Below are 24,407 nucleotides of genomic sequence, written 5' to 3'. Positions count from 1 at the left end.
CGCTACGAAGCGAGGTCACTGCTCTGGCCTCAGCCAAACATCATCACGCCACAAGTTACTAGAGGAGAAATGTATCAGACTTCTGCAGGTCAACCACGCTATCATGCAGGTCGTGCAGACAACCCCTCACCTGTCACCACATTAATATCCTCCTTCAGATCCTGCTTCGATGATCGCGGACCGTGCGACAAGCTTCACGAATCGGCGGTCCCAACAAACACGAGCACGCGCGGTCGCCACCAAAATGGAAGGATATCCGGTTTGCGTGCAGGACTGCCAAAAGGTCTCTCTTAAGTGCTGAGAGCCCGTTTGGCCATGGACCTCTGACATCCCCCGCATCCTCACACCACAATGAACCCCGAAACCCATACCAGCACCAGTCATGCTCGTCCCGATAATGCAGACTCCGGGCCGAGTCCAAGACCTGATCAGAAGGCCGATCAGAAGGCCGATGACAAGCCTGCCGAGACCGCTCTTCCTGGCGAGTTGATCTCTGCTGGGTCGCAGCAGCTTCATCGGAGACTGGGCGGGAAGGAGATTCAGCTGTTTGCTGTTGGTGGTGCAATTGGAACTTGTACGTTGTTTCTTAAGTGTTATACATCTCTGTTGATTCTAAGTATGCAGCTCTCTTTGTCCAGATGGGAGCAGCTCTTCCCAAAGGAGGGCCAGCTGGGTTATTCCTGGGCTTTGTGGTGTACGGGACTATCGTCCTCTCCGTAAACCAGTGTTTCTGTATGCTTCCATTCTACTGGAATACCAAATATTCTAACCCAGATAGCTGAGATGGTTACGTATATGCCCATCCCATCGCCCTTTGTCCGACTGGCCGGCTTCTGGGTCGACGATGCGCTGAGCTTCGCGATGGGATGGAACTATTTCTTCCTCATGGGTATGCTGCCTCTTTCTTAACTTACACAATCTAATCGATGTAGCATTCAACATCCCCTACGAAATCACCGCCATCCACGTCCTTATCACCTACTGGACGGACAAGGTCCACATCGGCGTCATAGTCGCCATCTGCCTCGTGATATACTCGTACGTCTTTCTACTCCAAGATACTTACGCTGACCCTTCAGCGTGCTCAACGGCCTCACGGTCAAATACTTCGGCATATCAGAGTTCTACATGTCCATTTTCAAGATCTTCCTTATGCTCGGGCTCATGATGTATACATTCATCACCATGGTCGGCGGGAACCCGAATAAAGACCCGTACGGCTTTCGATATTGGCAAGATCCGGTGTGTCTCCCCACTCTCACCCTGTATTCCATTTGTTAATAGGCCTAGGGCTCATTCGTCGAATACCTCGTCCCAGGCGACACAGGCCATTTTCTCGGTCTTCTCTCCTGCATGATCCAAGGCTCTTTCACGTACGTCCTCACCTACCAAACATATTCAATCTAATCATCGCCTAACAACCTTCAGTATGGTCGGCCCGGAATACATCTCCATGGCAGCCGGCGAAGCCGAGAACCCGCGCCGCCTGATGCGCAAAGCATACGCGTCATTCCCGTGGCGTCTCATGTTCTTCTTCATCGGCGGCGCGCTATGCGTGGGAATCGTCATCCCTTATAACGACCAGATGCTGGCTGATGTTATCTCCGGCGAGAGAGAAGGGAGCGGGACTGGTGCTGCGTGAGTGCCTACCCCGACACCAGATTAAAGTTCCAAAAATATTCATTTCAAGTCACGTTTCTGATACTGTACAGATCACCATATGTAATCTCAATGCTCGAATTCGGCATCCAAGGCGTACCCGATCTCGTCAACGCACTAATAATGACATCCGTCCTATCCGCCGGAAACAACGTGATATTCAGCGCCGCGCGGACCCTGCACGGCATGGCAATAGACGGGAAAGCACCCTCTTTCTTCTCGAAATGCAATAAACACGGTCTGCCTTACTACGCCGTCACATTTGCGCTGGCATTCTGTCTACTTGCGCTGCTTCAGATTGGGAATACATCCTCCACGGTGCTGGATTGGTTGGTTGATATATGTACGGCGAGTACCCTGTTGAATTACTTTGGGACTGTGGTTACGTATCTCCATTTTTATTACACTATGCAGAGACAAGGGCTCAGTCGGGATGATCTACCATTAAAAGGCCGGTTTCAGCCCTATGCGGCATGGTATGCGCTTGTGGGGACGTTCCTTATGACGCTGATTCTGGGGTATACGGTATTCATTGATGGGCAGTGGGATACGACGACGTTTTTTACTAGCTATACCATGGTTGCGTTTTATATTGTGGCGTTTTTAGGGTGGAAGCTGCTGAAAAGGACGCGGTATGTTAGGGTTGGCGAGGCGGATTTGAAGATCGGTTCAACGAAGGATGATATTGACCTGTATGAGGAGCTTTATGAGAGACCGAAGAGGGGGAGGGTTGGCCATTTGTTGAATCGGTGGTTTGAGTAGGGATTAATCGGTGATGGGTTTCAGGTATAGATGTGAGATAGATATCTTGGTATTGTTAGATAGTTGTCGACGTTTTGAAGATATCTCAGTAAAATATAAATGCATATTACTGCACTTTATTGGTTGTTGTATTGTGGCTGCGTTCCTGGGCCGTGGCGTCAACTTAACCAGGGCTACGTCTATGGCGGGTCCTGCCACATGGCAGACATTCATGCATCTTAAATAAGGTCATAGATATATTATTCATTCCTAATCATAGTCTACGCTATACAGACATTTAGAGGTACTGGTTGAACCAGCTAATCGCCTGGGCGAAAGCCTGCTCCTTGGCGAACTTGTGGTGCTTGTTGGTGAGGTCGGCACGGACAGCGAAGCCGTGGCTGACGCCGCTGTAGAGGTTGATCTGCCAGTTCTGACCGGTCTTGGCGAGGATCTCCTCGGACTTGTGGCGTTGCTCGGTGGTGAAGATCTGGTCGATTTCTATTCCTCGTTAGTATAATGCATTGCTGAGGAGGATGGATAACTCACCGGAAGCGCTGATGGACAGGGGACCGGAGACAGCGCCGAGCTCCTCTTCGGTGACGAACGAGGGGTGGGCAGTGTAGCCAACGTCGATCTTGCCGGGCTTCAGGAAGCGGCAGAGAGACTGTGATTGTTAGTTGGGGTTACATTTGACCGACATATTTTCACGGTCCGGCGGAAGGTGTTACATACCTTGCCACCGAAGCAGTATCCGACACCAGCAACGCGCTTGACACCAAGGTCCTGGCGGACATACTTGATGGTAGCCTCAACAACGGGGTCAACAGCGGCAGGCTGGTGGTTGGGGATCCAAGAAGGTAGGTCGGCCTTTCCAGACTCCATATCTTCGAGCTTGATGGCGTCACCGCGGAACAGGTCAGGGATCACGGTGAGGTAGCCATTGTCGGCGAATTCGTCGGCGAGGAGCTGGGCGTTGACGTAGATACCAAAGATGTCACTGAGGATGACGACGGCCTTCTCGGGGGTCTGGTTGCCCTTAGGGTAGACGATGTATGTCTCGGCTGTAGCAGGCGGATGTTAGGCATAGGCACAGGCGCGCAAAGAAGCGGGGGTCACTGACTTCCGTTGATGTTCTTGGTCTCGCCGGCGGGGGTGCCCTCGTGGCGGAAGCCAGAGGCACAGCAGGCTCCGGGGGCGTTAGAGGCCATTTTCTGAGAGATTGAGAGGTGAAGAGGTGAAGAAGAAGATGATGTGAAGAGTTAGGGGGCGATGAGGGGAACCGAGGGGCATGAGGAGAAATATTTATTTGCCGTTTTGCGGCAATGTGGCGGGGGTTGTACCGGTTGCGTACACCGCCTTGGCGCCCATACTAAATCGCGATATTACGGTACAGTTGCGTATCGCTGATTAATGTTCCTCGGAGTTAAACTGTTTCCGCCGAACTGTGAAGAACTGAAGAACCAAAGATCCACTTATCAACTCATCAACTCATCCAACTCATCACAGCAGCGATTACCATAGGAATCATAGATGTCAATACTGTAACAGAAGAGAAGACTGAAGTTGTTACCGGCTGCGAGAACTCGCGAATGTGATCGACTATCAGAGAACAGACCCTTGGCAAGATGAAACATCCACGATTGACACTGCTCCCTCCATTGGTCCATTCAGCGTCCAATGCCAGATCCCAGTCTCGCTAGCATCCCGTTCGCCAGGGTGGACGGATCTCGCTCCGTTAAACGAAAGGTGTTGACCAAGAATTCCTGATTCAGCGGGAGACCTTGTCGGCGATGTGGATCAAGCGAGGCCATTGTCCCGCGCATCTTCCGTGATAGCCGGCGAGAGAGGTTCCAGCCTTGGCCCACGGTTCTCCACCTCTTCCGCTGTAAGGTCGGTGACAAACATCGTTCTGGATGGTCAACAAAAGTACAAGACAACAAAGACAAGTATTCTGTACGCACCCCGAATAATGCGTCATCGACACCCCTGGTATCTTCGCTGCCCGCAGAGCAATCTCCCCAGTGACACCGCACCCCCAAAACACAGGAACCTCGCCATCCACAGGCTCAACCCACTCGCCAAAGTCCACAGCCTTGGCTTTGAGCCGATCTGCAACCCCCAGATACTCGGCCCCCTCCCAACCCCATGCTACCGGCTCACCATGCTGCCTGCTGAAGCGCGCGGTGACAGCCCGGACCCGAGGTATATCGTCTTTCCTGTACCAGCGCATACTAACAACCATGCATGCCCCAGTGAAAACGCCACTAGGGTTAAGCTGGACAGAAGTCACATAGACAGGAGGCGCCTTTCCCTCTGCCATGTTCCGGGCCGTGAGACGAGGATCCGCAGCCGCGAGCCCAATTTCAAATGTAAAAGAGCAACCGAGGAGGAAACCGACGTGCTCATCGCTCCATTGCGCCGTGATATTGGAGACACCTGCGCTATGTAATTTTCCGTCCTGGTAATTATTGTATCGCGGGATATCAGTGCTGATATCGCTACCGGCTGCTAATTTGCTCTTCCGTGCTCCGGGATCTGTCTGTTCCAGTAGAGGTAGACAAACGGGGTTACGGAGACATGGCTGTCTAAAGTCCGCAGCGAATTCTTGCGGGACAACGACCAGATTGCAGTAGACTCCCGTGGCGATTCCAGTGTTGGACCCGGTTATCTCGCCGCGTCGGGCTTGCAGGCGTGCGGCGGTGCCTGTGTGTTTTGCTTCTGCTTCTGGGTCCATCGTTGCCGACAGTATTTATTGTTCCTGAATAAGCATTTCTAGCTGAGCGACGCAGGGTCTGGAGCTTATCAATACCCACTCTGCCGTGCAACTATATGTCTCGGCCGTTGTGTCCGAATGGATCCGCTCGGCCTGGATACCACGACGCCGAGGGTCCGGTCCTGAAGGCCGATGTATTCTCAAAATTCGATTTTTCAGGATATATTATTCGCCTCTACTCGTCAAGCCATATTTGTAATCTACTGAAACTAGCCTAGTTGGCTAAGAGATATCCAGTCTACAAAGCACCACCAACATGCCTCCCCAACTCCGCAAAATCACCCATGTCCTCGCCAGTGAATGTCCACTCCCTACTCCCGTAGATATTCTGATACAGGCTTTGCGGAATCGCACTAGCAGCCGCATCATCATTATCATCATCATCATCCTGTTGAAACACCTCCCCCCAATCCTCCGGAAGAGGCGCCCACAGGTGATTGATATCACTCCAGATATCCAAGTCCGCGAGGATAGACTGGGACTGGGGATCCGGTGCGGCGGCACCAACGTCCGGTACACCACCTGAATCCCCGTTCAAGAAGCCACTGCCACCCGGATTCCCACTGCGAAACGGTGTGGTGTTTTCCTCGTACGCACCGCTACCATTACTAGTATTATGAACGGAAAGCGACGAGGACGCGTTACCAGACTCCGCCGCATCCACCGGTGAGCCGTTTCCACGGCTGCCAGTGGAGTCTCCTCTGGGTCCGGCAGTAGAAGCCTGAACCGGGAACCCTAACCTCCTCTCAATAGCCCTATACCCGTCCGGCATATCAAGGCGCGTGCAAAGCTGCGCCCAGGTCCCTCTAATCTCGCGCAACCACTGCGCTGCGAATGTATTATGGTGGTTTGCGACGTACTGGATTAGATCGAGGGCTTCGGCGAGACCGGGTGCTGGGTGGATTTGCTGCGAGGGGTCTTTGCAGGCGGAGTCTAGGATTGCGGTTAGGATCATGATGAACGTTACGGAGAATATGCCGTCGAAGTCGAAGAAGCCGAAGAGGGCTGTATTATTTGAGTTAGCACTGTAGTCTGTTTGAATAAAGAGTTGAACGGGTTGGCTAACCTATGCAGTTATGTTGGCGGAGTGTCATTAGGACTTTCAGGAGTCTTCTTGCGGCTTCTGTGCATGTTCGACAGAGTTTTCCTAATGGTGACGAATAGAGGATGCTCGGTAGTGGTGGTTTTCCGCTGAGGATTAATTGGGCGATGTGTAGCATGACGGGGCGGATCGTTAACAGGAGAGCCTATAACTGTTAACTACCTGGGGCATTTGCAAGAGAAACGGAGGTTGAAACATACCTGGTAAAACATCAGATGCAGCGCAGCAGAAGTCCTCAACGACAGGTCGTGCCCCAGCTTCGGCATACCAGTTGCCAGCCCTAGCGGGATTTCATCTGATATATCATACAAGCTTCTGATGATGCTTTGCACGTTTGAGATGAAGGTATCCTCTGTTTGAAGCGTTGAGCCATATAGCACTATAGACACAATATTAGCCTTAAGTCTGGATATATTATAAGGTGGCGCACCCGTCATTATTTGCCCGTAAACACGAGCCAGCTTTATACTTGTTCGCATCGGCGCAGCTGGGGTAAATCCAATCGAGTCCGTTGGTAACGGCTGCTCAATGACACTATCGCTGATACCCTGGGGGCTTCCAGTGGCAGCCGCTATGCGTCTGCTCCTGTGGTCAGTGGGATAGCTGCGCGAAAAACGGTAGGTAAAATACCTCTCCTGAGAGTAGATTGACCACCATAGACGATTTATATGCGTAGCCTCCGACTGCAAGAACCGCCCAGAGGTAGACTGGCGGTGGTAGCCGTGGGAAACTGCGAGTCGCAGAGCGGTGCTTATCTATACACATGGTGTTAGGGGCTACATGGTATTGGGTCGGCTCTCATACATATACGTATGCCTCCTCCTTGCAGTAAATGTTCTGGAGGTATACGGCGACCAAAGCGAGGACTTCAACCCCAGCCCGTCCAACGTTATACAGCTGGCCCAGAGGTGGAATGCGGTCCCTGACAAAGTCAAAGAGGGCATAGCCTGGGTATGGGTCCGTCCTATGTGCATCGCCTCCAAAGTCGCCCTTGAAGAGTCTTGCAATGGCACAGATTATGAGGATCTCCAGAGTCCAAAGGCTTTCAGCGATTGTGGTGTCATTCTTATTCGCATAGAGAAGGCCGATCTTGTCAGAGATTTCCCGCGCGTCGACGTAATTCTGGGTGTGTCCGATGTATATTACAAGCGTTTCCAGTAGCCCGAATGCTTCCTGCTCAGTAGGTAGTGAAGGTATGTCGAATACATGAGTGCTCCTAGGTTTTGGTACTAGTAGCTGATCGGTAGTACATGCAGCATAGTCCCGTCGTGGAGCTGATCTGGACCCATCGAGCAGACTCTGGACTCTGGATCCAAAGGCGTAGCTAGAGCTCAGTGATGAGTCTGCAGCAATTGCTGCGAGGATATTAACCACCAGCACGGATGAGAGATATTATTGGTCTTACCCGAAGCGGGAGACGGCTCCGACGCGCATACAGTAGCACTTTCTCCCAATTCTGGAGGAATACCTGCAGGAGGGCCGAGTGAGTCTACGAGGAATGAGCTGTTGCCAATTCGTATAGAGTTCCGACGAGCTCTTGATGGAGTGGGCGTTTTCGTCCGTGGGCCTTCGAGCGGTGGGCGAACTGCGTCGTCTATTTGCGAGACTATAACATATTTATACGTTAGCTGCCATACCTATTAAGTCGTAGTAAAGTGGACTGTACATACCAGGGCTTAGCGCGGGAGTTGCATTCTCATAACGAGCCAAGCGCGCTTCCAGATACTCGATTCTCCTACCACTGGTCAGCTAAGCCACCACAACAGTAATAGAGATCGTACGCTACTGAGTAAGCTCGCCTCTTCCCATGCTCGGAGAAGCTACAATCTAGTTCGCGCTTCGAGCAGTAGGAGCACGGATTTGTGCCGGAGCACTTGACCTTTCGCTGGCGGCAGGTCAAGCAGCTAGACAGTTATCCATTAGTCACTTTATCAAAGCATCAATGATTACTGGAATGGGAACCCACGCGATGACCACTTTAGACGGGTCTCTTGCCGCAGCACGAGTACGGCTCGGGGTTGTCCGCCGAGATGCGGCTTGGCTGGGATTCGGGCCTCGAGGCATGTCTAATATTACCAAGATAGCCGGGGCGTCATAAATCGAAAGGAGAACATGGAAGAGACCTCCGTATGAAAGCCGACCTGGGAAGGGTTGCAGGAAGGGAGGGGAAGCAGGTTGAGAGGACGTCGGGAGTGACGACCGAGAAGATAAGCTGAATTGGCGCAGGGAAGATTAGATAGCATAAAGAGCCCGCAGCCAGTCTTTTATTGGAGGCGACAATGGGTCAGATAGTACAGAGCAGAGAGCCAAGCAAGCCCTTACTCCAACAGTGGCCCGACCCCGCAAATCCGATATCACTCTCGCTCGCGTATCCCCACCACTGTTGTGCCAACTCTTCCACAAAGAGGAGAATCTTCTCGGATATGAAAAGTATATTTCGTATAGCTCAAAGATAGAGACACTCCGTGGCAACAGAGGAATCCTCGGGTTTTGTATAAGTGCCGTAACCAGAAGAGCCCATTTTAAAGAACGCCGTCGTCAAACGGGGCTGCAAGCTAGGTGTAGGCTTATGCACCACTGCCTTTTAGGCTAGATTTGCGATCATTACCAAGTCATACAAGAATGCACGCGAATATCTCAACAGCAGCCAGAAGGTCCATAACTGATAGAGATCTAGCGTGTATCTGCTGAGAAATCGGGTTCAGGGAGCATCAATTGCTCAAACGTCATTGCGGATTCGAAAGAAAACGGCCTATCACATGTTGATTAGTATTTTGAAAGTGATACTCAGTTCATGCAGCATAAATGGGATCCAGAACAAAGCTTAAACGTACTCATCATTATCGAAGGGTCCGCCAGCTGAGACTGGGGCAAAAGGACCGAACATAGTCGCAAAGGCATCAAACATCTCCCCATTATCCTGGCATGCATCATCTGGCAGCTCTGGAATAGAACCGATTGTGGAATCATGCGATGGCTGAGGCATATGGTCCCTGGGCCCAGTGGCGGGACCAAACGTCCGATGGTATATCTGGTTCTTTGCCTTGCTGAACATCCGTGAAAGTATTTCAGCGCCAAAATACACGGACTTGAGCTCGTCGACCACCATCATGCAAAACTCGAGGTTGTGGCGGCCCATCCGTTGCACCATCTGTTTTTCAGACGTGGCGTCAAGAAGATGGACTTGCAATGTGGGGACCAAGGCAATGCAGCTGGCGAGATTTAGCACTCTGAATCTTAAATACCTTATTTGTCCTCTGGTTATGTACGTACACCATCGCTTGGGTATTGCTGACCATGTCAGCACCGATCATGTTACCGAGGATCCTGTTGGTGTTCGTTGCAGCATCTTTGGTCCTCCGCAGTACAGTTGATGTCCACTCGTCCCCAGAGAGATCCGGCGGGTTCATTCCTGGCTTATCAAAAAGAAACGGCCGGTATAGGATAAGCAAAACGGACCTATAGCTTCAACGTCAGCCTGTCGAGGACGACAATCATGGTTTCACTTACTCTAGGTACAGCTCTAGATAGTACACGTGTAGGGAGACGACGTGACTGTGTCCGTGGGCTACGGCGCGATCCTTGCAGAAATGATCCTGTCGGATGGCATCGTCCATGCGCTGTACTTCAGTCTTATTTGGTCGTGTCCGCTCCGCTCGATTTTGCCATGAGAGAATGTTCGCTAAAGAAACCGTGAGTGCCAACAGCTCCGTCCACAAGTTGGACAAGTCATTGGTGCCCTTTGGAAGGTACTTCTGTCGAACACTCTCCGGAATGCCAGAGAGCAGGTTATCGGAATCGATGGCATTTGGCATTGGGGTACTGCAGTCGGCTAGGTTGATGCGCATAGGCCTTCCCATGCCGGCAGAGAACCACGCTTCACGGTAAATGCAGCACCACCACAGCTGCCTCCAGATGCTGCCGTCACTCGTCGAGATGACTTTGCCGTGTTTCCGGCCCGTATCCGGCCACCGATGCAGCCCTATCGTCTGGCATAGACTGATAGCAATGCCGTTCCAATGCCAAGGGCCGGTTCTATCCTCAGTATCCGAATACCAGAATCCTGTCAGAAGGACCGCCTGGATTAGGGTAATCTTCCTTCTCTCATACTCCGCGTCATATAGAGCCTATGGGCCTTGGTTAGCTAGTACTCTCTCTAAAACTGCCTTGTCTAGCTACGACCTTAGATCGAATATACATCGCACGCTTCATCTCTTTTCGAGACGAGAAATTGGCTGCTTTGAGGGTACTGTCATCGGCGAACTATTTCTATGTTAGGCTGCCAACGAGGAAAGTGATGGAGTGAGTGGTACGCGTACATTTGCAGCAGCTAGAAACATGCTCCACAACAGGTGTACGCTCACTTCATTGCGTTCATTTTCGAACGCATCAAGGAACGAATGGGCGTCAACCGCGGGGAAAAAGGGATGCACATAGTGGAAGTACGTCCGGATCATCATCTCGCAGACAGCAGGAGTGGGCAAGCTGAAGGCACCCTTACGACGCAAGTACTCAATCGTATCTTGGTCTATATGAGTGGGCCTAATCCGTGGGATGAGGAAGTGGCCACTCTTCTCCCCTGGCTCTGGCTCGCAGATGTCGGCCACCAGACCGACGCCACGAGGGTCCCCTAAAGTGACCCGAATCAGCATCATGGTGGACCATTCCTGGGCGCGAGTATCTCCAAAAGGCTAGCTAAATGTTTGATTCTCACCATATAGCGGCGAATAGCATTTATCCGTCGCGTCTCCCTCTGGTTGCGACGCGCCCGTGTCGCCTCCATTGTGATGGCTGAAATGTTCGTTGAACGGGCGATAAGGGGTTTCGATGCCATCTCCAGTATCACCTACCGCTGGAGCTGTGGGACTCGGTCCGCTCGGCGCAGATACATCCCTCATCGCAACGAGGCGTTCAGGGCCGGGTGGAAAGCTGCCATCCTCCAGCGGAGTACTCTGTATCGCGGGGTCGTCATTCGACCGCAAAGGCACCGTACTAAGGTGGTAAGAGAGGCCACGTCTACTACGCAGCTCGTCAGCGGGCTCCCCAAGGGGTTCTTCCCATTTCGCTTACTTTGATCTCCTGCTTTCCCGCGGCACGCAGGAAACATCATCTAAGGAGCAGTTGGTGCAGGGTAGGCCAGTTTGTGGGAGGCTGCATCTTACTTTACGGGCGTGGCATGACTGGCAGGCCACGGGTGCTCGCTTTCTGGACCGTCCCATTCTGCGAGCATTCCGCGGGCTCTCTGCAGAATTGGGCATCATGGAAACCGCAGTCGTGTCGTTGTGAACGAAGTCGCCCAATGAGGGAATGTTGCCGCGGATAAGGAGGACATTTAGGGTTCGAAAGGGACGGTTATGCCTCGGCAACACGGGGCAGCTGTGATTGGTCAGATCTAGTTGTTGCCTCGGCTGTCCCTGAGCCATTCTTGTATAAGTATTTCTGGCGGGGTTAACGCTACGGCAACAAAGCTACCCCTGGATACATGCATCAATATTATAGCGGCAGGGTATTCAAGGCTACCGTTGCTGCTAGGCGACGGAAGTTGGACGTTGGGCTCCGTTTGTGTTAGGGGCCAAAACAGGAAAATGGATTGAGAACCCTTATGCACAGAAGCGAAGAATAAAAAGACAGAAAAAGAGTTCTAAGTGTACATTAGGCCATGTGCAACGAAGCAGTGATGCCCATGACTAAAGAAGTGTGCAGTGTAGCTTAGTTAGGGCACACTGTGTACTCAGCAAATCAAAGTCGAGAAGCCTTGCTCTTGGACAGAGCCTCTCCCATTTTTGCCTGAGGGATACCCTGGCAGAACCGGTCGAGGCCACCAAACATCTCTAGCGGTGCTTGTTCGTCCTGCTCCCTAACCAAGCGGCGACGCATCAAAGCCTTTGTCCCAAGAAGGCTCGACCCGACCAAATGCTCGCCGAACGTCTGCTGCAGATGCCCCATCACTTGCTCCTGAAAGTTGCCTTTGCCTTCAAAGACCTTGTTCACGAAACCAACCTGAGCCAGCTCGCTGACGGAGATTTTCCTGCCAAGGAGGAGTGCCTCGTTTGCTTTCCCTTGACCCATCCGCTGCACAAAGGCGACACTGGAGCCGCCTTCAGCAACGAGGCCGAGAGATGTGAAAGGAGTCATCAGCCAAGCATCAGATACCGCGTAGATGAAATCTGAGTGCGATATCAACGCGGCAGAGAGTCCGATGACCGGTCCGTTCAGCGCCGTGACCAGAATCTTCGAATGGCTGTAGAACGCTCTCGCCACGTCGATGTTGTTATTCACCAATTTCGGAAGCCAGTGAGGGCGAGACAACATCTCCTCCATAGACGGGGGCTTCCCCTTGAGGTCAGCCCCTCTAACAGCAGGCATCAGCATCTCGCCATCAATTCCACTGTTATTGACCCTTTTCAAGAGAACTTACGCCGAGAAAAAGGCGCCCTCGCCAATCAAGACAGTCACGTAGACATCCGGATTCTCTTCGGCCTCTCGGAGCAAGCTCGCAAGGCGATAATACAGGCTCTGCGTCAAGGCGTTGAATTTTTTCGGGTTGTTCAGCGTGATGACGGCAAAGATGCCGTTGATATCAAGGCGAACAAGATCCTCTTCGGCCATGGTGCGATGGAGTCGTTGTGTTGGGTTACTGACAATGACCAGACGATGCCAATGTGCTTTGTTTGATATGGAATCCGGGGGATCTCATTGACCCTTTTAAGTCGCCCCTTCAGCGTATACTATGGCTTGAGTCCCGCGGCTATGGAGTGGGTACCTTGCAGTGCCGAGGAAATCGCCGCAGAAGTATACGTTCAGCCGTAAGCAAGCCTGGGCCCCTCAGTATGGAGCATAGAACGGTGTCCTTTTGTATATCCGCGGCTATAGAAGCCCACATACAGCTATTTCGGTCCATATACATTGCCCATAACGTACGCCTTTCGACGCGGATGCTGGATATGGTACCTCGGCCTGGTACTATGTCTGAGTCTCAAGAACTCACCTTTCATGTGGCATGGAAGCTCCGAATGGAAGCCCCTTTCTCGTCATGAATCGACGTGAGATCGGTTTTAGAAAATTTTTGGCCGATATATCGCCTCTCTGGGACAGGAGCGGTGGGGATTGTCAAGTAGCACGGTAAGTAGACCCTGCGACAGAGATCGAGAACAGATGTATAAGGCATTCCGGCTGTTGTAAAGGATAACTATTCAAGTCAGTCAATGTTAATCAATTTTGGTATCGCTCTCATTCAAACATACCGGAGCTCACATGGATTCTTTTTCTTTACAAGAGGATCTTCAGCACGCCAAGCTCCGGTATTTAGGCTTTGTATAGACGAATATTGGACACAAAGCCCCGTTCTTCCAGCACCTGATCAAGTGTAAAACGAGGCAGGACATCTTGGTCCACCCATCCACTCCCACTGAGAGCGGACTCTATGCAAGGAAGCCCAAGATAAGCAATCCATACACTCCCAAGCATGGCATCATGGATGTTGCCCTATATCGACGACTTCGGGGCACAACTCCGAGCACACCATCGACTCCAACGCCAAGCCTGATCATACCCCGCGATAATGTGTTACTACGTACCAGGTTCAAATAATCGGAAATCAATTCATCAAGAGCACCATTCCGTTGTTATAACCATGGCAGACCCAACAACATGCGCCCCCCTCACGCGGCAGTCCGTCATTGACGCGCACGAGATAATAAAACCTCTTATTCACCGCACACCCGTCGTCACAAGCACATTCCTGAATCAACTCGCATCAACACCGCGGAAGAACGCAAACCCCATTCTCAGGCTGTGGTTCAAATGCGAGAACCAGCAGCGGATCGGCGCGTTCAAGGTCCGGGGTGCATTCCACGCGATCGAGAAGCTCAAACAGGAGCCTGGGTGGATTGAGGGCGGTGGGTTGAGTAGGGGTGTTGTTGGGTTCAGTGCTGGTACAAATAATTCATTCTCTTCGTTATACGGTCTGTTCTAACTATATATTGCCAGGCAATCATGCACAGGCCGTCGCCCTAGCAGCGCGCGAAAGCAAAATGCCCGCGCACATCGTAATGCCCGATACCAGCAGCGCAGTCAAGATCAAGTCTGTTGAGGGCTACGGCGCCAAACTGACTCTCAGCGGTCGGTTTGAGCGCGAGGCTGTCGCGGCACGGATCGTCGAGGAGACAGGGGCCCGGCTGATTCCACCCTACGACCACCCTGATGTGATTCTGGGACAGGGAAGTGTAGGCTTGGAGATGCAGACGCAGATTCCGAAGGTAGATGCTATCATCGCGCCGACTAGCGGGGGCGGGCTTCTCTCAGGGACTGCTCTAAGCTGCGAAGGCACCGGCATAAAGGTGTATGGGGCTGAGCCGGAGTTTGAAGGGGCGGATGATGGGAGGCGAGGGTTTCTCTCTGGGGAGAGGATCACGCATGTAGCTACGAATACGATTGCAGACGGGCTTGTTGGGAAGCTTGGGGCTTATCCGTGGGAGATTATATACGAGCGGCGGCTGGTGGAGATGTTGTATGCTGTAACTGAGGAGGAGATACTGGATGCCATGAAAATTATATTTGAGAGACTGAAGCTGGTTGTTGAGCCTGCAGCTGCGGTTCCTCTGGCTGTTGCTCTATATAACGAGGAGTTTAGGGAAATGGTAGAGCGTACTGCGGGCGAGGCTGGTTGGGATGTTGGCATCATTCTGAGTGGAGGAAATGTTGGCACTGAACGGATTTCAGAGCTGTTTTCTAAATAGAATTTACCCATATACATTGAATACAATTCCAATATGCCACATCTCTAGCCGAATTCTCGACTAAAGGTCACTCAACGTGGCGTGCTTCGGAGTCGTCCTCCGAAGTCCTCTTAGACGAATAAAGGCTGCGCAAACTCCAATAAATAGTCTAGGAATTAGTAGGTAAACTCTGTCAATAAACCAGAAAGAGCATCATGACATCTTTCTACACGAATACGCTGGAAACCTGCACCGCCTCAGGGCAACTCTGCAAAGCATTCGGAATCAAGATATCACCCAACGCGCAAGTCGTGCAAATCGCACGCAACTCCGGCTTCGACTCTCTCTTCATCGACCTAGAGCACGCCTGGCTGACACTCGCCGAGGCAAGTAATCTCTGCAACGTCGGGCATTTATGCGGAATCACCCCCTTCGTGCGTGTACCGCACCAGTGCGGAAATGGCTATGTACAGCGCGTTCTAGATGGAGGTGCTATGGGTGTTATTTTCCCTCATATTCATAATGCAGGTCTGGACACTATTGAAGTATATGAGAAAGGTCGGTCGCACTAACCAGTAGCAGATGATGCAAAGGCAGCCGTGAAGATAAGCAAGTACCCTCCGCTCGGCTGCAGATCCATGACAGGCCAGATGCCGATTTTTGGAATGCGCGGGATGGCAGTAGATCAGACTATTGAGTTCTGCAATAGATCCGGGTCTACGGTATTCGCAATGATCGAGAGCAGGGATGCCGTGGAGCGCGCGGATGAGATTGCCGCTGTCGAGGGGGTGGACGTTGTCTTGGTAGGCTCGATGGATCTGACGATTGATTTCGGAATTGGAGGCCAGTTTGATAAGCCTGAGTATCGGTCGTCACTTGAGAAGATCAGTCAGGCTTGTCGTGTCCATGGGAAGGTCTTTGGTGTGGCGGGCGTCTATGACAACCCGGCGTTGCAGGACTGGATTATCAAAGGTTTGGGAGCGAGGTTCATGCTTGTTCAGCAGGACTCGTCGTTACTATCAAGCGGTAGTGTTAAAGCAGTCGAGGCTCTACCAGATATAAATTAAGCGAGGCTTGTTGGGCTGATGTATAAACTGGATAGCGCAGTTAGCTACAAGCAGCGCCAGTTTCCACGCATTTGATAAACACATATTTAGGTACCTATTTTACATACAGGAAACTGTATAAATTGACACATGATAACCTTCAGTACTTATGCCACTCAATGGTTTCTATCGAGGTATAGTACCTAAGACTATCCCCTGGAGCATGACGGAAGCGATATTGCTTGATGCCTGAGTCCTGAGAGACATTTATGTTTGGAAGAGTAGGGTAATACGTCTCTATATCTATAATTGGGTCCGAAAGATGGTTTTGGTTTTATTCTCAGTTGAAGATTATTCTAGTTATATAGATGGGATGGTATACCTCAGGCATTGGGCAGTGAGGCATCAAGGCATCAACACCCCTCAGGGGTCCATTTCTGCATGAATTTCTACGTTAAATCAACTTCTCTTTTGTTTCTCTCCTGCTTCTTTCCAATTCTCCTCTCAACATGCCACGGACATTGGATGACCTTCCCCCTGAGCTTTTACACATGATACTAGCCCACTTAGGCTGTGAGCCCCACAATACAGGCATAATAGAACCACCAGATGCCCACTTTCGCTATCGTCAACAGAAGCGCGACCAGCCATCTTGGTACTCGTTAAAACTTCAGCCGCTTGTACGCCTTTGTTTGGTGTCTAAGCGCTTGTGTAGCGCCACTCAACCCATTTTATACCAGGAATTTATGCTTGGGTATGGCGATTCGTGGCTCTCCGAGATTTATACATGGGACGGCCGACTCCTTTCGTTCGTGCGAACAGTGGCTCAGCGACGAGACTTGGCCAGCTTCGTGAAGAGGATCCATGTAGTGCCCTATCTGCTCCAAGCCTCTCGCGAGGCGTTGCAGAGGAAGCGAAAAGAATTGGAAACTTGGGGTCCGAGGCCAAACGAGAAAGACCTGATGATTCCCCTTGAAATAGAGCAAGATCTTGCCTTCTTCAGAGACATCTATGGTCTGCGAGAGCCAATTTTAAGGCAGTCCATATTGGAAGATGAGGCTGTCGACACTCTCCGCGAGATTGGGGTTGCATTAAACATCAAAGGCCCAGGGCGGCTATCAGCGAAACATTTGATTATTCTTTTGCTTGCGGCGCTACCAAACCTGGAATATTGCAGCCTTTTCTTTGGTTCAGATTTACAAAAGATGGCTCTTTACTCTAAAAGCCTATCGGCTGCCGGAATCCCGCAGCTGCCCCTGAGAATTATAAATCTTTCGGGCCATTTTGAAAGCCGTTTCGATCTTTCCAGCAAAGCACGAGATCTCCTGAAAATTTCTCCCTGTCTTGAGACGCTTAACCTGCATAAGTGCTATTGGACTCGCGAACGGGCCGCATTTCCTTCTCTGCCGAGCCTTAAGCATATTCGAATCACGTCTAGTCGTCTTAACGAGAAAGGTCTTGAAAACATACTCAACTCTTGCCACGGTTTACGCAGCTTTACGTACGAGGCAGGCCGCCTTGTCATTGATGCAACAGGTCCAAGCTGGGACTGTAGTGATCATTTCGAGCTCCGCAATGCTGCAGGATATCTCACCCGCCACTGCACGACACTCGAATCAGTGCATATCGATCTCCGACACCGGGGAGGCGAACCGGCCACCCCGAGCACATTCAGCTTTTGCGAGCTTACTGCCCTGAAACACCTCTTCTTGAACCTGGACGAATTCCACAGCCGGTTCTTCGACCACCGTTGCACGGACAAATCCCAGCTCTTTATCCACATTCTCCCTGCCGGCTTAAACTCTCTACACCTTGCTGGATATATTAAAGAGGACCTCCCGCGGCTGAAACGGGGCCTTCTTGGCCTTGGCCAGGCAGCTATCAAGGGGCAATTCCCAAACCTGACGGAGGTGAGATGGGACGAAAAGGCCAAAATGGACATGGAATGCGCTGAGAGATCTCTCTTTGTCAACGCCGGGGTTGAGTTTTCATACGACAGCTGGCCCGCAACCAGGACTTCCTCCCGAGAGGGCGTTTCTATACCATCGCCCAATTTTCGGGATCCATATTACTTCCCGTCGTCCTGCGACGATCCGGACCTTTAATGCCTGCATCTCCAAATATGATTCACGAGAAAATTAGATTTATCAAATACTACCACCTTACTCTTACAGATGCTTGACTAATTCAAGGCACAGCAGTCGCTACGCCTTTCTCGAGTCAGAGCTTCAAAAGCTTTGACATGTTGATCTACTGAAGGCCCCTAATTTGTGGCATCAATAGACTGCATTGGTGTATACCACTGGACAGAACGCTTTACCGGTTGATTCACTTTTTCCCGGCGACAGAAGTCATGACCAGCCGTGGCATGAGCAGAACACATCTCTGCGTCTCTGTGTCCTTGATCTCCATTTTCAACATCTTCCCCCTGGCGATCTTTCTCATACAATGAGGAACCTTCGCCACAATGCCATCCGCGCACTCCACGCCAACTAGCACAGATAATATCAGTAGGAGACTTCGCACATAGCGAGGTCACTTTGAGCCTTTTATTTTCCATCTTGTAATTGAACGTTCCAATTGATCCAATTGATCCCTACCCAAGGATATGGAGACAATATACGCTTGTAAAGTGGACTATAAATAGGCTCCCGGACCCGTCCCGCCTCCCGCACCCCGCTCTTCAGCCTCATACATAAAATTACGTACAGCATAGGTATAGTACTAAAGCCTGTCCTATGTCATTGCTCCTGGCAAAATAAATGCGTCCTATATGCAAACGAAAAGTCACCATGTTGTTTAGAAAATATTACAGTGATAACACTCATCAGACTGCCAATATATATATATATATTTCACTACCCAATGTGATTGAAAGCGACGAGGAGATGGTCGGAACAACGCACCGAATTTATGTACTTTAAATAATTGGAACAAAGTAGAGAATTACTTTTGCAATCCCGAATAAAAGACATACTGAAATAGAAGCGCTGAGAAAAGAGGAGCTCTGTTCCGCAGGGAGCATAGCGTCCGTGCACGAGAAACACGGGGTAAGGATGTGACGCCCTGCTTCACACGGCCAATCAACACAGGCTCACAGCAAGGCTCAGGTCTTCTAACAAAAAGTGAAGTCAGCGACTTCGCCCCTGAGGCTCCTGTGAAGATATCTTCCAGCCCCAAATTTATTTCTCGCAACGGATATAACTCTATGCTGTCATAGCTACTAGCAATATTCTATAATCATGGCTACCACAAGATTGCCAGATCTTGTGAATGATTCAAGATTGCTTGTGGAGCTGCATGAGACCCATGCTCACTACTTTAATGTCTGCAACAACACCACTGGCCAGCTTCGCAGACGGGCATGGGAAAAGGAGACATGGACGAGGACAAAACGCCTCGGAGGGGGCGCAACTGGAGAGGTATGGCTGGAGGAGTGCCACACAGGAGAGAAGGTGGGCCAAGTGCGGGCAGTGAAAGTCATTTCAAAAGGCAGCCATATCGACGTTTACCAAGAGCTGGAAACAATTGCCAAGTTTTCCCAGAGCACAAGCAAGGTCAGGATGTTGCACTGGATGATACATTCTATTTACTAATGGTTCGCAGTATGAGGGCCTTTTCGTCAAATCCCTTGGATGGTATGAGAACGATATATCAGTATTCCTGGTCATGGAACATATTGAACACGGCAGCCTTGCATCTCATTTAACTCATCCTTTGTCAGAAGATGAGGCTAGACAGATCACGGTCCAAATCCTGGAGGGCCTAGTATGTTTCCACGAAAACGAGTTTGTCCATAGAGACCTCAAGCCTGATGTGTGTCTGCTTAATTCGTATAAATGATATAAACTGACTTTTATAGAACATCCTAGTTGCTTCGAAGGACCCCGAATGGTGGGTTAAGATCGGCGATTTCGGCTTCAGCAAACGGACCAGTGGGGACAACAGTCTGCATTCCTTTGTTGGAACCCAGAAATACTTTGCACCGGAAGTGCTAGGGCTACTTCCTCAGTGGGTTGGTCCAGATACTGAAGCTGGTGGTAGATCCCGTTGCACTTACCCCATGGACATGTGGTCTTTGGGGGTTACGGTCTTTTACATGCTCTGCCATGATTACCCATTCCAGGGTGTAGAGTTATTGGAATATCTCAAAGGCGCCTCTTTCCCCATTGCACGGCTATCGCAACGGCGTATCAGTCAGGAAGGATGCGAGTTCATAAAGGCCCTCCTGACTGTTGACCCAGAAAAACGTTTAACTGCAGCTGTCGCTTTGGAGGATACCTGGCTGAAGGAATATCGCGGTGAAGTGCCTTCGGGCTTGTCAGAGGAGATTCCTTCTGGGATATTGAATCGGTCTGTAGCACTCCCTTCCATTACAGACGCTTCAGCAAGCTGGCCAATGTCCAGCACATGGAGCCCGACCCCAACCAGCAAGGAGCAGGCTCTAAACTCAATGGGCGCTATATCTGAACCAGAAAGGTTAGCAGAGCCGCGAATAGAAGAGTTGCGTATTGGGGACCCTCAACAAAAGACTTTAGATGAACTCAGGGCTCTTCACAACAGTGGACTCCAGTTGATCGCAGATAAGAACTTCTCCCGAGCCGAAGTTATCTTCCAACAAGCGGCCGATGGACGCAAAGCGATTCTAGGTGCTCACCACAAAGACCGAGTGGAATCAATACAGCAAGTGGGGGTGGCATGTTTCTTCCAGTGTCGGTACCAGGATGCGCAAAGGAAACTGCAATTCGCCGTGGATGTACAGACCGACTCTCTTGGAACGACTCATCCAAGCACACTGACTTCGAGTTACTGGCTGAGTAGTTCGCATTTAGCTCAGGGTAAGCTGGACGCAGCACTGGATATTATCGAACGGACAATGAAAATACAAAGAGAAATTCTAGGCCTCCAAAATAAAGATACCATCAGCTCTATACGCCTTTGCGGCCAAATATACTGTCAACAGGAGAAATATGATGACGCTCTTAATGTCCTCGAACAAACAGCCGATTCTGTACTAGGAAATGACCACGCAACCACATTTGAGGCTCATCAATCACTTGCGTTCTGCCTGTATAAGACGAAGAGATATAAAGAAGCGCAATCTGTTTTGGAGCAAATAATACAAGCCTCTCCGATGGTATCAGAGCCTGCTCAATCAATGGATCTGCTATTCGATATCAGCCAGTCACTTTATGAAGCGGGAGAATACAGTGATGCGCAGCGTTCTTTCGAGAGAGTTTCAAAGTATCGTAAAGATACACTCGGTTCAGCACATGAGAAAACCATCGATTCGGCACGGTGGGTTGCATCCTCACTCTGCAAACAGCAAGGCAAGGCCTCCCAAGCACAGGATAATATACGTCAAATTCTGCGGGAACCTCTTCCACAAAGGACCAGGCAATCAGTGCTTGATCAACTACATGATACTGGGGTGGCACTATGCAATTATAAGGTTTATGAAGAAGCATATGCCGCCTTTCGGGGAGCACTGGAGGGTCGCAAATTGCTTCTTGGACGGCGACATCAAGATACGCTTTTCACGGCTTCGTGGTTAGGCCGCTCACTCTTCCACCTAGAGAGATATGATGAAGCCACGGAGCTCCTTGAATCAGTCAGGAAAAGCCAACTCGATACTGTCGCAGCTGGCCATCTCCATAAGGCATATACGAGATTTTGGCTCGGCCTGTCACTCCACCGTCAAGGCCAAAATAAGGCTGCACATTCCTATATTCAAACCGCCTATTGGACATTGAGGGACAAGCTAGGCTCAAACGATGAAGACGTGATTTTGTACCTACGCTGTCTCGGTTCTTCATACCGCCAATTGGGGAGGTATGCCTCTGCAGAAGACACTCTCCGGCAGGCCCTGCCCGCCATAAGAAAGCTTTTTGGGCCAACCCACGAGGAAACATTAAAAACTGATCTCAGCTTGGGCATAACCCTCTATGCAAGGAAGTCATATAAACTTGCACTCGAAAGCTTTTATCGAGTATCGGATGTTCAAATTGAGACTCTCGGGATAGCCCACGAGAGAACAATAGCAACATACTACTACATTGGCGTGACGCTAGATGAGCTGAAGCGGTACAGTATGAGTGAGCACTTTTGGAAGATTGTTGCAGATGGTAGACACACGTTGTTTGGAGCCAATCACCCAGAAACTCTAGATGCCATGAGATCGTTGGCGTTCTCCCTTGCGCACCAGGGTAGACGGGGGGAAGCAGTGACGCTGTTGGAACAGGTACTCAAAGCCAGGCAGGAGGCATCTGGGAGCTCCCCTGCAGCTATCGCTGATGCCAAAAGAGATCTCGAAAAGTGCATAAAGCCGGGGCTGGCCGGTAAATGGGCTCAATATTGGTCCGAGCACAAGAAGCTTGAATACCGTGATTTATAGGGCTCAGCACCACGCACCTGTATCATTTTATGACAATAATGTTAATAATGGAGACTCTAGGCTGACACTAAATCAGCCTTGTCGATTCAGCTTATGCAGACTACCCCGCACTAGTATTTGTTTCTTTTCATTGCAAGGCTGTATTTACTCTTCAGTAACCTTTAATCTCCCTTTACAACTTCCACTCCTCCTCTGTGCTCTTTACTATGGCTGAACTAGCTCTCGGCATCGTTGGAGTCATAAACTCGATCCAAGCATGCATAAAGTATATATACTACCTCTACTTCCTGGGCACCACGCAAGGCTAACGTACACTATACTGGGCAAAATCGTAGTATCAAAATACCGCACGTTCAAGGACGCCGGCTCCGAGATATACGAACGAGTGCTGATAATCGAAGCAACCTGGTCTAAAATCTCCCAGCAGCTGGATTTCCTTAATCGCATCTGTGGCAGTCTCAATCCAGAGCACCGAGACCTGCAACAGCGTATTCTTCTTGCCTTCCATAATAAGCTCGAGCTAAGTGTGCTCGAGGTCAGCAAACTCGAGCAATCTTCTGACTCCGGTGGTAGTGCGCAACGGCGACTGAGAGCGGCAAAATATGTTCTTTCTGTGAAGAGGCCTTTGGACTTGGTTATTCAGCGTCTACAGGCATGGGCGGCGGAGTTTGATCCGACTTGGTGGTTGATCCTACGAATGGCTGATACGGCCATTGACAAGGAAATAGATTCTGCACCAAGTCAAGACCAGATCCAGGGTCAAATTCTTGCTCCTAATGATAGAAACTACAGGCTCGAAGCCGCTCGACATATCCGAGATGCTTTGCAAGCAAACGAGCAGTCTACAAAGGGCTTGTTCCTTAGAGAAGCAACGTTGAACTCGGCAGATCGGTCTGATATCCCATTTTCCACCTCGCAAATCATCACACTATCAGTTTCCAGAAAGCCAACCTCTTACATATTGGACTCTGTGGACTGTACAAGAGTAGAAGACGATGCTGTCTTTGCGAAGAATGTGCGAGACCTGGCACTAAGACTTGAAAAAATTGATGCAGCAGCCTTCCATCTTCTGCAATGCCATGGCGTCACAAGAACCAGGGATCCAAGCACAAAGCGAGTGACTTCGTTCAATTTCATCTTCAAGATACCAAAGGACTGCCACCACCATCAACCTCAGAGTCTGCGCTCTCTTCTCCTATCACAGACCAACCCGTCTCTAACTGCGAGACTCGAATTGGCAAAGCAGCTGGCCACGGCACTCAGCTACGTCCATGTCCTAGATTTCGTGCACAAGAATATACGCCCTGAAACAGCTTTGGTCTTTAAAAGCCACGGCTTAGACTCTTCATCACTGGCTCATGGATTCGGCCCATTATTCCTCGTCGGATTCAAAACATTCCGCACTGTAGACGGGAAATCTCTCCGTCTAACCACTGCCGACAGGATTGAGAATATATACCAGCATCCAGAACGACAGGGTAGAGACCCAAGCACAGACCACCGAATGCAGCACGACATCTACAGTCTTGGCGTGTGTCTACTTGAGATCGGGCTCTGGAAGTCGTTCGTTGCTGGCGATTCTTCATCTCCGATACTACTGTCCGAGCTGAGTTCGGTAGCCAATATCAAGGCACATTTCACGGCCCTGGCAAAAGAATGTCTCCCGTCTGCTATGGGTGAGAAGTACACTGGCGTTGTGGTCAATTGTTTGACCTGTATGGAACCCGATAATGTGGACTTTGGGGATGAGGATGAGTTTAAGGATGAGTTTGGGATTGGGATTGGGGTTAAGTATATTGAAAAGGTGAGTGCCTTTTACCATAGTGGAATTTTGATTACGATCGTGCTGACCTTATTTTATAGATTCTACTACAGCTTAATGAGATATCGTTATGAGGTAGTCGGTTGGATATTCACAATACTTGCATGTTTCAACTTATACAGTAATAAGAAAATGGTTTCATCTCTAATA

General features: G+C 50.4%; 11 protein-coding genes across 11 annotated transcripts; 6 read left to right on the top strand and 5 right to left on the bottom strand.

Moving 5' to 3' along the window:
- Positions 1–351: 351 nt before the first annotated feature.
- On the top strand, positions 352–2,421 carry ASPVEDRAFT_138255 (uncharacterized protein; the record flags this gene model as incomplete). Its single annotated transcript, XM_040807471.1, has 8 exons — positions 352–574; positions 625–732; positions 779–889; positions 933–1,038; positions 1,080–1,242; positions 1,291–1,373; positions 1,429–1,638; positions 1,713–2,421. The coding sequence occupies 8 exons, from the start codon at positions 352–354 to the stop codon at positions 2,419–2,421; spliced, it is 1,713 nt and encodes a 570-aa protein (XP_040671512.1).
- Positions 2,422–2,638: 217 nt separating this feature from the next.
- ASPVEDRAFT_45254 (dienelactone hydrolase family protein) lies at positions 2,639–3,693 on the bottom strand. Its single transcript, XM_040813240.1, has 4 exons — positions 3,524–3,693; positions 3,136–3,464; positions 2,950–3,067; positions 2,639–2,901 (listed from the first exon to the last, which is right to left on the bottom strand). The coding sequence occupies exons 1-4, from the start codon at positions 3,609–3,611 to the stop codon at positions 2,699–2,701; spliced, it is 738 nt and encodes a 245-aa protein (XP_040671511.1). The 5' UTR covers positions 3,612–3,693; the 3' UTR covers positions 2,639–2,698.
- Positions 3,694–4,200: 507 nt separating this feature from the next.
- Positions 4,201–5,137, bottom strand: ASPVEDRAFT_32107 (DUF1445 domain protein; the record flags this gene model as incomplete). The annotated part of the gene is made up of 2 exons (XM_040810561.1): positions 4,201–4,312; positions 4,365–5,137. 2 exons carry the CDS (start codon positions 5,135–5,137, stop codon positions 4,201–4,203), a joined length of 885 nt encoding a protein of 294 aa, XP_040671510.1.
- Positions 5,138–5,414: 277 nt separating this feature from the next.
- Positions 5,415–8,342, bottom strand: ASPVEDRAFT_87083 (Zn(II)2Cys6 transcription factor; the record flags this gene model as incomplete). Its single annotated transcript, XM_040817973.1, has 10 exons — positions 5,415–6,181; positions 6,243–6,423; positions 6,479–6,657; positions 6,709–6,857; positions 6,909–7,033; positions 7,089–7,633; positions 7,684–7,884; positions 7,949–8,013; positions 8,060–8,182; positions 8,245–8,342. 10 exons carry the CDS (start codon positions 8,340–8,342, stop codon positions 5,415–5,417), a joined length of 2,433 nt encoding a protein of 810 aa, XP_040671509.1.
- A 609-nt stretch (positions 8,343–8,951) lies between these two features.
- On the bottom strand, positions 8,952–11,539 carry ASPVEDRAFT_138505 (Zn(II)2Cys6 transcription factor; the record flags this gene model as incomplete). Its single annotated transcript, XM_040807499.1, has 8 exons — positions 8,952–9,030; positions 9,113–9,490; positions 9,552–9,737; positions 9,789–10,405; positions 10,461–10,541; positions 10,598–10,908; positions 10,993–11,270; positions 11,349–11,539. 8 exons carry the CDS (start codon positions 11,537–11,539, stop codon positions 8,952–8,954), a joined length of 2,121 nt encoding a protein of 706 aa, XP_040671508.1.
- Positions 11,540–12,017: 478 nt separating this feature from the next.
- On the bottom strand, positions 12,018–12,887 carry ASPVEDRAFT_55570 (enoyl-CoA hydratase/isomerase family protein; the record flags this gene model as incomplete). The annotated part of the gene is made up of 2 exons (XM_040815093.1): positions 12,018–12,630; positions 12,697–12,887. 2 exons carry the CDS (start codon positions 12,885–12,887, stop codon positions 12,018–12,020), a joined length of 804 nt encoding a protein of 267 aa, XP_040671507.1.
- A 1,024-nt stretch (positions 12,888–13,911) lies between these two features.
- On the top strand, positions 13,912–15,016 carry ASPVEDRAFT_138809 (threonine/serine dehydratase; the record flags this gene model as incomplete). The annotated part of the gene is made up of 2 exons (XM_040807522.1): positions 13,912–14,212; positions 14,268–15,016. 2 exons carry the CDS (start codon positions 13,912–13,914, stop codon positions 15,014–15,016), a joined length of 1,050 nt encoding a protein of 349 aa, XP_040671506.1.
- Positions 15,017–15,210: 194 nt separating this feature from the next.
- Positions 15,211–16,062, top strand: ASPVEDRAFT_87079 (HpcH/HpaI aldolase family protein; the record flags this gene model as incomplete). The annotated part of the gene is made up of 2 exons (XM_040817972.1): positions 15,211–15,523; positions 15,578–16,062. The coding sequence occupies 2 exons, from the start codon at positions 15,211–15,213 to the stop codon at positions 16,060–16,062; spliced, it is 798 nt and encodes a 265-aa protein (XP_040671505.1).
- A 464-nt stretch (positions 16,063–16,526) lies between these two features.
- On the top strand, positions 16,527–18,470 carry ASPVEDRAFT_45249 (uncharacterized protein). Its single transcript, XM_040813237.1, has one exon. It carries the CDS (start codon positions 16,551–16,553, stop codon positions 18,144–18,146), a length of 1,596 nt encoding a protein of 531 aa, XP_040671504.1. The 5' UTR covers positions 16,527–16,550; the 3' UTR covers positions 18,147–18,470.
- A 712-nt stretch (positions 18,471–19,182) lies between these two features.
- On the top strand, positions 19,183–22,606 carry ASPVEDRAFT_174970 (uncharacterized protein). Its single transcript, XM_040808769.1, has 3 exons — positions 19,183–19,598; positions 19,648–19,857; positions 19,904–22,606. The coding sequence occupies exons 1-3, from the start codon at positions 19,284–19,286 to the stop codon at positions 22,433–22,435; spliced, it is 3,057 nt and encodes a 1,018-aa protein (XP_040671503.1). The 5' UTR covers positions 19,183–19,283; the 3' UTR covers positions 22,436–22,606.
- ASPVEDRAFT_868764 (uncharacterized protein) lies at positions 22,564–24,384 on the top strand. Its single transcript, XM_040817928.1, has 3 exons — positions 22,564–22,700; positions 22,758–24,239; positions 24,299–24,384. The coding sequence occupies exons 1-3, from the start codon at positions 22,692–22,694 to the stop codon at positions 24,329–24,331; spliced, it is 1,524 nt and encodes a 507-aa protein (XP_040671502.1). The 5' UTR covers positions 22,564–22,691; the 3' UTR covers positions 24,332–24,384.
- Positions 24,385–24,407: the final 23 nt, after the last annotated feature.

Source organism: Aspergillus versicolor, assembly GCF_001890125.1.
Source record: "Aspergillus versicolor CBS 583.65 unplaced genomic scaffold ASPVEscaffold_9, whole genome shotgun sequence".
NCBI classification, from domain to species: Eukaryota; Fungi; Ascomycota; class Eurotiomycetes; order Eurotiales; family Aspergillaceae; genus Aspergillus; species Aspergillus versicolor.
Note: the sequence above shows the minus strand (reverse complement) of the source record. Positions and strands in the feature narration are given on the sequence as shown.